This window comes from Talaromyces proteolyticus, assembly GCF_021365285.1.
Source record: "Talaromyces proteolyticus strain PMI_201 chromosome Unknown BGW36scaffold_6, whole genome shotgun sequence".
Taxonomy (NCBI): domain Eukaryota; kingdom Fungi; phylum Ascomycota; class Eurotiomycetes; order Eurotiales; family Trichocomaceae; genus Talaromyces; species Talaromyces proteolyticus.
The window spans coordinates 1,679,896-1,692,655 of record NW_025764282.1 but is presented as its reverse complement, the minus strand read 5'-3'; the positions used below and the strand labels follow the sequence as shown (position 1 = coordinate 1,692,655).

The window sequence follows — 12,760 nt, the reverse complement described above, 5'->3', positions numbered from 1 at the left end:
GGATACGAGTTTTGTGACCGAGTTATGAAACGGTTCTAATGTCCTCAATGCATTCATTTTTCATTGTTGAGACTAGAGGTAATACACAGATCAAATCACATTGTTGATTAAGTGTAGTATGTTTTTGTAAGGCTTGTAGGAAGCCAATAATACGTGTATCTAATGAGTGGCACTAGAATGCAAATGTGGTAGTCGAAACAAAAGAAAAACCAAAGCAACCCACCACCGATCTATGACATTATGAATGATGCAGAATTACTCATATTTTCGTAGAGCACATCATATGAAATGAGCGCTGCACGGATGAGATTGCAAATGCTAGACATACGAAAGAAGACTCCATCCAAAGCTATGCTAAAAGGTATAACGAGAATGCAGATGAAAAGAAATGGTAGGAAAGGGATGCTTTTCGGAGAGAGATCATTATGATGTTTAGGCATGTTTCTCATCACCGCCAAATTCCACATAGGAGCTTTTTCGGGTATGCATGTCAGACGAATTTGTTGGGTGGACAGCTGATGAGTAGTCACGTTCCCCGGCAAATCCTATTTTCTGATCTTGATATTCGTATTCTGCTTGCTGGAATGGGTCTTCTTGTCCAAGGGGTGCGCTGCGGTTCGTATCTTGCGAAGCGTAGGTCCCACCATGAGGGGTTTGATTATGTTCGTATTCGAAGCCGTTGGGAGCACTGGCAGCACCGCCGCTCATTGCAATAGGAGGCTCGACGCGATCAAGAGCACCAGGGACAGCCGGTTGCCCGCCCCCTTCGCCGCGAACGCGTCGACGCATACAGCTCAGGCTCAAGGCGCGTAAGATGCCCATTAGGAGGATCAACACCCACAGCAGAACAAGCACACCCGCGATCTTTGCCTCTGTATTTATGGCATCTTTCAATTTGTCGATCACCTTGGAAACCACTTCGGTAATTTCGTTGGACGTAGTGGAGCCTGGGTCAGATAGAAAGCTGTCACCGCTGTTTATGCTAGCAGCAGCTCCAGTGGAGAAAGTGTCGTTAGGGACTCTAGGGAGAGTGACATAGGCGTGGTCGGATGCCCATGTCAGTCCCTTTTCGACATTTAGGACTTTCATCTCCACAACACAGTCGAATATGCCCTTAACGGCATCATATAGCGGTGTTTTTCCGAACGTATCGTTGATCGCCTGGTTAGATAAGTCGAGGAAAGTGTTAAGGGTCTTGTTCAAAGCCGTGGTGCTCGTATTGACCCAGCCAAAGACATTATGGTTAATCTTAGTGTTAGTCGAGTTGATAACTTGATTTGTGCCCAATGCCCATTCTTCAGAGGCGTTGGTCAATGCACTGACGACCTTGTCGGCAAATTGACTGACTTGAGCAGTAAGCTCCGGGACCTCCTTTTCTACAGACTTGAGTAGAATATACTGGCACAGACTCGAGAAAAGCCCGGCGAGACCCAAGCTCAGCATCACAAGTGCCGGAACTGAGAGCGCGTAGGCGAATACCCAGCGCACTAAAATCTGAGAGCGACTGTTGCTGAAGAGTCTAGCAGCCTTCAAGCCTAGTGATGAAGTGTGCGGCCGCGAGATAAGGTAGACAACATCAAGTGAGTCATGAACAGTACGAACCATTTCAGCGCGCTTCTTTGTCGTTCTCCAACGCCAGAGCTCTATAAAAGCCATGGGAACACAGACGAGAGCTGCTATGACGGTGAGAACACCAATGGCAACCTTTCGGGCTAATGCGAGTGTGTCTGCTAACCCAGTGAAGAAGTCGTCAATCCCATCATTCTTGCCACAGAAATCTAGTGACTGCTTTTCAGGAACTGGAAATTCAGAGTTATTGAAGGTGTAGTTTCCAAGGTTATCTTTGACAAGTCCTTTGAGTTGCTCGAATGGCCATTGAATTGCCTCGGTTGTTTTGTTTTTAACATCATCAAAGGTCGGGATTTCGTTCTTTACCTTATTTATGTCGTCGGTAATAGATGAAGGGAGTGTGAGGCTCTTGATTTCATTGATTTCATTCTCCAGACTAATGGTTGGTATACTGGGAATATCGTCACAAAGGCCTTTCGTAATGAAATTATTGCAATCTTTCTTGATGCTGTTGATGGAGTCGTTGAGTTTTGACAGACCCGTTTCGGCAGTTTGCATCGCACTAGAAATGTCGTTTTCGATGCTAGGAAGTGTCTTATTAAGCCAACTTGTAACGTCACTGGCTACAGTCAATGCCATCTCGGCAGCTCCCCTGGCTACCAAGGTAAACAGACATAGGTAAGTCTGCACGAGGAAATTGATATAGAACAGCACCAGCCCCTCGACTCCGGAAATCATGAGGCCGAGTACTTCGACCAGCCCATTGACAGCCTTTGTAATGCCGTCACTTGTCAATTCATTGACTCCTTTAGACATATAATGAGGCAGAGAAGCCATCGTGCTTCCCATAGATTGTACACTGTTGCAGGCAGAAAGAGCCTTCGTCTTGGCGTCTCCCATGTCTCCCTCCAAGCTGGTGATAGCCATCAGAACACGGACGAGTACTAGCATAATCAAGATCGTCCATCTATTGATCCAAACCTGCGACAAGCGCGCTTTAATACCTAGGTAAGGCGTGGCTTTATCCGGGTCTGTGTATGGAGGAGCCTCCTGATCATTGTACGGCGGAAGCATGGGAAATATTGTACGGCCGAGTATTCTCATGGTGTATGGCGAGAAAGTAACAGTGGCGACCAGCGCATGTACTTGTGATTAATGTTCGAGGTGTAAGATGATGATCATGCAAGGTTGTAACGATGATTTTGGAGGGTATAAGGTTTCTATGATGGGATAAGACAAGTGGAGGGGTTGGTAGAATATAATATAAGTTGAAGAAGTAAAAAGAAAGAACCGAGAGGGGAGGGAGGATGGTGAGTCAACGGTTATTGTTCCATGAGTACTATTGTTGAATGCAGTCAAAAGTGGAGATAGAATAAAAGAGTCAATAGGCCTGAATAAAGACGACGTGACAATAGAGGGTGAGACACTGCATTCGTTTCTCAATAATATGAATCATCATTCAATTTCTGACACTTTGTCAGGGTAGGGTATTGCTGGGTATTAAAGATGCGAATGCATCTGGGGCATGTCGTGTCGCCTTAGCACACGGGACACGCCCAGCGGCAGCGAGCCAGTCATTCTTCAGGTTGACCATGTTCTAAAACAAGATACTCAAATGAAGTCAGCGAGTTTGAGGTTACCAAACACCAGGCTTGAATTAAGCGGTGCTGCCTAAATTATCTAGTTTGTTGACTGGAAGTACCTTCCAGTGTGGAGGAACGAGACGTGAAAGCGCCAGGATGCCGCGAGAATAGTAGCATCGATAGCCAATGCCCTGTGCCCGGTCATAGGGACTTGAGAACAAGTGTGAAGAAGTGTGAAGAAGCGGCCAGTCAACTGCGACCTGAGCTTATTTTTGAATTAGCGCAACAAGGGTCCAATGAGGTCTGCTCCAATCAGTCCTCCAAGACTCACAGCAAGACGCACTAGGCGCTGGCTGGCTGCTCGATCGATCGATGATGAAACAGATGCCAGACTCGCAGAGTTAGGCGCTTAGGGAGGAGCTCTTCTTCTGATTGATCAATCATGCATTAGTGATGGGAGGATTAGCAGTGATCGGGTGGTCAATTGTCTGCTTCTAAAATAAGAAGGCGCTGGGCTCACGTGACGCATGTTTCATACCGCTGAAACGCGCGCGTAGAGAAGCCAGCACAGCCAATCACTTGCCCCTGCGCTGCTGCGACGAAACACCCGCAGGCCATTCACGACAACGCTCTCTATTTCTGACCTCTACTCGTATATGTGGAGCAATTACTATAGAAACCATAGCAGGGCAGGCGGTGCGAGTATATTGTATGTAAAAAGGAATCTGTATTAAGCTATGGGATGCAGCAGACCTGGTATAATTGCGGGTTGTTGGTCAGAGTATGCGCTATTCCCGATTGGGAAGCCTGCTATCTAAACCTTTTTCGAAGGTAGAATCAACCTCATCTTTTCGACTTGAACCTCAATATCGCAGTAATCACGGCCCATAACCTAGATTCTACCTCTAGGGTGGCTGGGAGCTAGCTGTGGGACAATTCCAAGATAGCCCCCCAGTCTGCCAGCCTCGAGTGATTCCCGTCTTCATAATCTAATATTCTCCAAAATGGGTAACTGCCAGGACATCATGGCTATCTCGATGATAATTACAATTATTTCTGAGATATGGCAGACTTTATCAGATACTACATGCATATGTCGCAATTGTTCAAAAACACTATCAGAAGTTTAGGTTCCGTGAAGTTGTCCCATCTCAGAGATGGCTACGCATAAGATGCCCCATTTCGCTAGGATACCGGCATATTCGAATTTCTGGCCCACAATGGGGCAATTCATTGAATTCAATTAGGAAAAGTTAGCTAATATACTGCAAATAGAGCTCTTCACATGAGCCATGCTAGGATGAGTCAGGCCTTCGCTTGCTTTTCCAAATAAGGCACCGCCTTTCATCTAGAGAAAGGCATAATCAGACTCACCGCCAGTAAATTGCAAATCTAGTCTCTAATCCGTTGAAGTTAGAACTCTGGTCTGCTTTGTGTTCGTGTCCCTGGCCCTGGATAGACAACCCTAGTTAGATAGTCTTTATGTTCACATTCTTACCATCACTTGTATCCAAAAATATCCTATCCAGACTCATCTGTATCAACAACAGTGCATCCACTTACAGTTTTAGATGAAGGTTCTGTCTAAACATAAAGGTGGGTGTTTGACTCTCACCTGCGATGTGAAAACTGCATTAATAACTTAACGTTTATAATAATAGGAACGATTGAGTGAACATCAAGCCAACTCACCCAGTTTGTCTTTTGTACAATCTACGTTCTATCATATAATATACAAAACTCATCTTTGTGGCCTTTGCTAACGGTCATTAGTTAAGATGATGGGGCATATTCCCAGCAGCGCCATCAGCGCTGCCACTCCAAACAAAGACCAGTTTGATACTGTTGACGATGCTGCCCCAACGCAGGACCATGAGGCAGGGCACACTCTTGGGGAAAAAAATTCCCTTATTTCACCCTCGGGCTCTTCTTCCTCTTCTTTCTTCGGGAACATTCGAAATCTTTTCAACTTTCCTGACTCTAGCACCAGCTGCCTTACATTCGAGTTTCGCAATTGGCACACTGCTGATTTCCAGTGCGATGTGTCAACAGCACCCCCAGACTGCCAGATGGATGAAGAAACCCCTATCAAGGCAGAGCCTTGCCAAGATGGAACTCTGAAAATCCACACCCTCGTGCCAAAGGAGTTTCCAGGCGGCAAAAAGGGGCTCTTCTTGACCACAACAAATTTCCTTCGCGATCCAAAAACATATGGCATTCAATCAATCCACATGGGTGATGGTGCTATAGAATCCTATCTGACGGACGTCGTCGAAATTTTCAAATCCCAGTCCAAGAATTCCAACCGCAACAAAAACAAGGACTCGAAGGGCAAGGCCATCAAATGGAAAAACCCAACCACCGCATTTGGATGTCGCTACGTATGGGCACATGATAATGCCATGCCTCATATGCTCTATTTTCGTGTCCGTCCTACCTGCATGGGCCTTCCTGCATTAGTGGTGGTAAACACAAACAAAGCAGAATACAAACAAGAGCTTGACGGTGACAAGGTAAGCAATCTCACAATTCTTTATTTCTTCTTACTATCTTTACACATATGCTGACTTTTATAAGTTGAAATTTGTCCAGATTGTCCTTCCTCAGATCCATATACATCTGGTATTCACATACTACCAATCTTGTTTCGACCATACAAGCCAAAGCTACGCCAATATCCCTGGGTTTCAACCAGATCCTTCACAGCCTTGGTGGTGGAACATCATTCAACACCACAACAAACAGCATGAAGAACATCTAAAGGGAACTGTGGCAGATTCTGGCAAGTCGAAGATTATGCCTCATCATCCTACAGCTTCTGCTATTAGCTCATCGAAAGACCCTGTCAATAGACCAAAGGTTCCAAAAGTATTCGACAAGGATCTTCTTCCGCAAAGATCTCATCTACTTTCACATCGTCAGGAAGAAAGCTCCAACATGGAACTTGTCTCTGTGTCTACTCTGTCGACCATGGCAAAGAAGAGAAAAAGCAAACGAAAGAATAATAAGAAACATGGACAGGAGACTTCAGATATCTTTGTTACTGAAGCTACTGGTTCCCAGCAAAACACTGAAAAGCTGAATTCTCTCGCGAAAGGAAAGGAGTCTGAAATAAATACCGATCTTCAAGAACCTTCTGACACGATACATTTGGGGACTCATGCATCCCGAAATTTGGTGCCTGGTGGTTACAAGACCAATGAAACCGCCCATGTGCTACGCGAGTCGAATGAACCCGATACTATTGAGACCGGCTCTCCTCAGAAACAAGCCATTCATTCCGTGTCTCAGCCTAGATCATCTCCTACCAATACTCTGCCTAATGAGAGTGCAGAAGAAGCCCATGACGAGAAAGAACCAAAACCTGAGAAGAAAAAATCGAAAAAGAAGGGCGAGCAGGGTAAGCAGGGTAAGCAGGGCAAGCAGGCAATGAAGTCTGAAAATCTCAATCAGGAGAAGGTACATACTGGGGAACCTATGGCAATCACTACGAATCAACATGGTATCATCGAAATCCCAGAAGATGACACTGGCTGGAGTGTTGTTTCCCATGCAAAAAGGCGTCAGGGTTTGTCCAAATCACGGCCAGCCGTCGAGGATCAGGATCACAATCGAGATGTCAGAGAGCACGCCTTGCCAAAAGCGCGAGCCAGTGAAGAGCACTTGCCATCAGGCTCAGCTACCGTCCAAGCACCACCTCCGAATGTTACGAGTGAGGAATTTCCACCTTTGCCGCCGACCTCTAAGAAAACATATATTCCCAATCATGAATTTGTTGATAGTAGGCATGTTCTGAATCCAGCAACGCAGCCTGGGCCATCTGATAGCAAGAAGAAGAAAGGGAAGGGAAAACTTGCAGCTCCCATCCCCGCACTGGCCAATCCAACAGTGAAATCACAGCCTGAGGCACCTGGGCCTAAAGGTCCGGTTGGTGAAACTCCTTTCATTCAGCTAGACAGTACCGGTTTCAAATGCACCTTACCCAGCTGTGATAAGCGTTGTTGCTCCCTCGATTACACCTCAGTCATTTGTCCTCGGTGTGGGCCTCTCTCTGAAATACGCTACTGTAGTCAAGAGCATCTCTTTGCAGATGTCAAGAACCATTGGTCGTGGTGCGGGCAATACGCGTTTGGAATCATAGCTCGCGGCGAACTGCCAGTGATTAGCTCCCCCCCTCTACTACCAAATCTTTACAATTGGGATAACCCAGAGAGACATCGCCAGGCCGTCCACCACGCAGTAGATCGCTCCGGGGATTACTTCGTCTTCAGCGACTGGGAGGACTACATCGGGGCAGGGCAACCAGCAGATGTTCTAAATATCCGCTGTTCCACTCGCGTCGTTCATGTTGTGTCATTTGACAATCCGGTCCTAAAAGACCGCTTCCATCGCATTTTGGGAGTCTGTCTTTTTAGTAAGATCCCTTATTTCCAGAATATTCATATATAAGAGCTTACTAACTACTTACTTCTATAGTGTCCCCTGCGCAAGTCGAATTCCTAGGGTATCTGTTCCGAATGATACGTGACAAACTCCGCGAACAGGGGTTGTGGTCCGCCGCCATGGACCGGGCCGTGCGGTACCAAATGAACATGGAGTTCCAGTGCGATCTGATGGACTGGTACACGGGGTCCCGGCACGCCTGCGAAATCGACTGGTCTGGAGGAAACCGTCGAGGGTGCCGGGACACCCTGTGCCAGCAGGAATTCCAAACCCTGCTCGGCGCCACTCCTCTCCTCCTCGAGGAGAGGATGAAGAATATGGAGGCGAATTTTTGGCTGTTGCGTGCCCACCGCCACACCCACCCAAGCCTCCCAGGGATGATAGAGGCAGCAATCCAGGGACGCACACGGGGTGAAGGTTTCCCGTGTGTGCTCCCTGAGGATGAGCGCCTGTTTACGCGTGGAACGGGCTGGGACTGGCCAATTGGAGATATGGAGATAGAAGAACCTGGATTCTGAGCAGGACAGGGGGGAAGATGAGAGTGAGAGCGAGGCGAAGACGAGAAAGCGATAAAGATGATGTACAAGTAGTAATTGGTCACAATAAGGGAAATTGAAAACTGTTTTTTGAGTCGATTAGCTTGCAGTAAAGTTTATCATGTGGTTGCATATGTAGAGGCTTGTAATGAATGACTAACCCACTACTCACTACTTTGGTTCGATCCTTGTTTCGATCTTCTCTTCATGTTTACGCTCAAGAGCCAAAGAACTGGAACACACACTCTCAACAGGATTTTGTGGATATTTCCAGACAAATGACGCGACGTGGCATGCTGCCGATAATCAGAATTTTCTTTACAAGCTTATATTCAAGCAAAGCTTGACCACGATATCGATTCAATCATAACACGCCGCGTCAAGAAACCACTACCAAAAGGCCTAATTCAACAAACTACCATACTGCAATATGCCTATCAGTTTAAATTGCTATACAGATGGTCAGAGGACACATATTAAGAGTCCCATATGCATGCAAACAAAGTTTAGCTGAATCAAACAGAATTTCACGTTCGGTAGCAGAAGATGCTACAGTGCAGCCAGTTCACATGCTCATACTGAACAAGACAGCTATTGTTAAGCTGACAACAGACGAAATATACGCTACCATACAGAACACGCATACAGGAGGGCGCTGATATGCCATTGAAAAGAAATTTAGTTTACTAGTTAGCATCGAGTTCATTTAGCGGACTACTTAGTTAGTAGCTAACTAGCTGAAAAGTCGTATGAATTGCTAGGTCAAAATAGATCTACAGTTTCACAAGGGGGAGATCAGCAGAATTCACCGACGAGTCGTTCAAGTTCTAAACAGACGATCCCTGTAAATCCTTCAAACCAAAGAACTTCCAGATTGAGAATGTCGCAGATTAATTGCTTCAGCTTCAGAGGTCAAAACCTCGGTCCGTTTTAGTAATTAAATTTAATTCTATCTACTTGTCATATCTAATATATCTGCCTTGAGATGAAGTAACATTGAAACCAATCACGCAAGTCATGGATGACACTTCGACATCAAATGTATATGTCAATCAGTACCAAAATACAATTTATCGGATCATTTTAGATTTAAAACAAGTTATTCCGTCAGCATTAACTTTGATGTCCATTTTTATCGCATCTGGTAGGACTGAATCATGACTGAGGGTTCGTCAGCCTCTACGTATTATTGTTGGTTCGTTAGGGTTTGACGTCTCCAGTAGCAACTGGTTGGCATTGATATCATATTTTCTCACCTGCAAAAAAAAGAAAACAAGAGTCTTTTTTTCATTCGTAGTTGCAAAGTTTTCCATTTTTTCCTGGATTGACGAAATCGGTGCATTACCAATCAGCATGACGTCAAAATAGTTCGACGCTGACAGTTGTGAAACGACAGACCCAGTCATCCGAAATAGACGATCAACATTATTGCAAATTTTGCAATACTATAATTGACATATAGGTGTCAATTCGCCAATACGTAAACATTGCTTAACATATGCTTGTTTACATCCATGAAGATCCCCAACATCAAGAGTAAACACTACACATCATTGGCGGTTATCCACTCAAAACAATAACATTAATAACAGTGCCACATGCATTTGAGTCTTAATAATCTCGCGGACAATAACAATATCGCCGGAGTATTAATAAATCGGGTTGTATTTTTAGCTTCGAGCTGTGTGCCCTAGAAAAGTCTAAACGTGGAGAGCTGAAGGATTCAACCGCCGATGGAAGGACAATAATCATTCTTGAACTTTTCTAGTCTCTTAAAAGCTTAAAGCCTAAGCTTCTGAGTACGCATCCATAGTTCCAGCGTGGTTAGAAATTCCAACGCCTGGGGGCCAAACTATAAACCCGAGGGTTTCTATACGAAGTGGGTTTATAGTTTGCCAAATCTTGTACGCCTGGTTGCGGGGTTTTACGTGAGATCTATCTAAAAATTGGACTAAACTGAGATAGAAATATTAATAGAATGTGGATTCGAGTCAAGGGCATTCATTGGGTATTGTAATATTCTGTAGCGCGTCTGAAATTTGCGCTCAACGCAAAGTATAGAAAAAAATGAAAATGAGATGCACGACGTGCGTCGATAGAATAAGAAAGGTTCGTGAAATTACAAAGATGATATGATGGTGGTTGTTGCAACTACGCAACATGCAATGAGCTACCCCAGAGCGCCGTCGCTAAGACATCATGCAAATCGCTAGTAGTAAAAAAAGAAATCATCAAAGGAATGTACATGAGCTCGTTTCAGTGTTACTTTTTGGTGAAATTGATTGCTGTAATGGATGTAATGGGGATGGAGGCTGGTTCTCAGAGTCCACCGTATTAGATGCTGTACACTCATCTAAAGTCCAGCGCCATTTCCGTCGACGTTTTGATTGCGTTGGTTCTGATACAGCGGAATAGTTGGCAGTGAGACCGTCTCTCAGAGCTGCAGCCCGGATTTGCCGCTCGCTAGGAACAGACTTGCGTCTTTTTCTGTACGGTCGTTCTTTGACGTCGCGCTCATCCTCTCCAGATGAGCTATGGCTGTCAGACTGAGAGCCATTCGAATCCGAACCGCTCTCGCACTCACTCTCTGCCTCTGATTCTGGTTCCGGATCGGCGTTGAGGTCCGAATGCCGGGCGACGAACCGCACCGTGCGAATCTCCTCCTCGAGATGGGAGCGGAATGAAACCTGTTTTCTGGCCGGGAAAAACACTCGACGGTTTTCTGAAGCAGCACCGGCAGAGATCGACACCGAATGTCGTGTCACCGACAGTCTCATTAAAGGAGAATTGCGAAGAATACTGCGCACTCCTAAGGGCTGTTGATAGGGAGCCACCTCTGATGATCGGTAGTAGTTGCAGTTAAAGGAGTATGGGGAAGCATGGCGAATGCCTTTGCTAGAGAGCCTGCAGGGGGACGGCGAGTCGACGGCAGACAAGGGTCGTGTGACTTCATAAGCGTTGTTGAAAGTGTTGCGAACGGTGGGCGAGGCTGTCGCACAAGTTCTGGCAAAGCCTGTGCTGGAATTCCCAAATGTGAGGGGGACGGAAGCAGTCTGCAAAGATAGTTTCGGCCGTCTTGTCGAGCTGGTATTCTGCGTCACCGATGGCGTCGCCGTAGTTGTGAGAGCAATCATTCTTTGCGCGGTTGTCGGTGATACGAGGGACGGCGATGGAGAGGAAGTTGAGGGAGCAGAGGGCGAATCGCAAGCAGGTGGACTGAAATGCGACACCTCCAAGGACATGGGTAATGTGGAGATCATTCCGACGGGGGAAGCCATGCAGATTTATCGAGAAGCGATCGAACACTGGTGGAGCGATGCTAAACTAATCATAGAGCAAAAGTCACAGCGCCGGCGGCGGGCTGGGGCTGGTTGCGTGACGGCGGAGACTGGCGACAATCGTCTGACTCTGGAGTCTGGGGCCAACGGCGCATACAATGACACAATCTAGAGGCGGTTTAAGGGTTGTTGGTCATGCTGTCAGAGGCTGATTCAGAGCACTGACAGTCACAGTGCCAGGACAGATCGAAGAGAATCTGATGGGGATCTCATCTGATTAATAAACGCGCGAGGTGAGATGAGATGAGGGGTTGCGAGGATTAAATCTAACTAGGGTTTTTGCCAGGGTAAAGGACAAGTGCGATGGCGTTAGGTAGAATAATACTTAGGATTGAGCACTAGTATCACGGCAGGCCGCCTAGAAGGGCAAGCACTGGCTGGTGGCGCTTTCTAAATACAGACGAGACTAGGCCCGGGGGGCTAGTGTGTCCGTGCTAAATACGGAGTCGCTATTGCTAAAGATGGACAGAAGCTAAGCCTAGTAAAGCCTAGCGGAAGCATCCACGGGCAGCCCGACTGGCGGACGCTAAGCGCCGGCGTCTACGATGCGTACCCGTAGTCCTCCGTCGTATGCAATGCGACTGCGATGCTACTGCGTCTTACTACATGCAGAATGGCCACCTTGACGTTATATAATAATAACAGTATTATTATTAATACTTCCGTTCTTAATATTACTAAAGCTTGCAGATCCCGCATTTCTCTTGTAGTAGGAGCATTGCTATACCAGGAGAGTGATAAGCTTACTGCTTGTATTAATATAGTAACTATTGGTACTAGGAATATGTGACTATGTAGGCAGATGCATAAACTATTAATATTATCAATGCATAGGCAATAGTTCTGACTACAGTCTGCTCATCCTTGTCTAAAAAAAGACATGCATCCTTCGCACGCTCATTGGCCGGGCATCGGCCTGACGAGGCCTATAGCAACCAATGAGAACCTCAGTCCACAGCCCGCGGCGGCCCACGCGGCCCATTGAGGCCACCTCCTGCTCTGCATGCACTTGATACAGCGATACGCTCAGCAGTGTGATTGTGTGACAGTGATGCCGTGGCAGTCAACATACAGCATCAATCACTATTATTACTGTGGATTTCTTATTGACTTGATCCAGTTTACCCCAGTTGGTTCTTTGTTCCCAAACCCCCCGTTCGCCTCGTTTGCATCACGCCGCCAACCGTTGATTACAATTCTACTGACCCTCTGCATTGATTTCGGCGTGACCAACACAGTCCTCGCTTATTAAAAAAAGAGAAAATGAAGAAAACCCTAACAAAGAGGAAAA

At 46.2% G+C, this 12,760-nt stretch overlaps 3 protein-coding genes across 3 annotated transcripts; 1 reads left to right on the top strand and 2 right to left on the bottom strand.

The window, feature by feature from the left end:
- Window positions 1-432: 432 nt before the first annotated feature.
- On the bottom strand, window positions 433-2,673 carry BGW36DRAFT_427620 (putative pheromone-regulated multispanning membrane protein Prm1; the record flags this gene model as incomplete). The annotated part of the gene is made up of 1 exon (XM_046220437.1): window positions 433-2,673. One exon carries the CDS (start codon window positions 2,671-2,673, stop codon window positions 433-435), a length of 2,241 nt encoding a protein of 746 aa, XP_046072367.1.
- Window positions 2,674-4,930: 2,257 nt separating this feature from the next.
- On the top strand, window positions 4,931-8,113 carry BGW36DRAFT_450318 (uncharacterized protein; the record flags this gene model as incomplete). Its single annotated transcript, XM_046221798.1, has 3 exons — window positions 4,931-5,665; window positions 5,745-7,566; window positions 7,629-8,113. The coding sequence occupies 3 exons, from the start codon at window positions 4,931-4,933 to the stop codon at window positions 8,111-8,113; spliced, it is 3,042 nt and encodes a 1,013-aa protein (XP_046072366.1).
- Window positions 8,114-10,084: 1,971 nt separating this feature from the next.
- BGW36DRAFT_407635 (uncharacterized protein) lies at window positions 10,085-11,774 on the bottom strand. Its single transcript, XM_046219052.1, has one exon. It carries the CDS (start codon window positions 11,407-11,409, stop codon window positions 10,363-10,365), a length of 1,047 nt encoding a protein of 348 aa, XP_046072365.1. The 5' UTR covers window positions 11,410-11,774; the 3' UTR covers window positions 10,085-10,362.
- Window positions 11,775-12,760: the final 986 nt, after the last annotated feature.

Bases quoted from the DNA above. Each gene is read 5' to 3' on its own strand.
- BGW36DRAFT_407635 (XM_046219052.1), bottom strand. From the start codon at position 11,409: ATGGCTTCCCCCGTCGGAATGATCTCCACATTACCCATGTCCTTGGAG.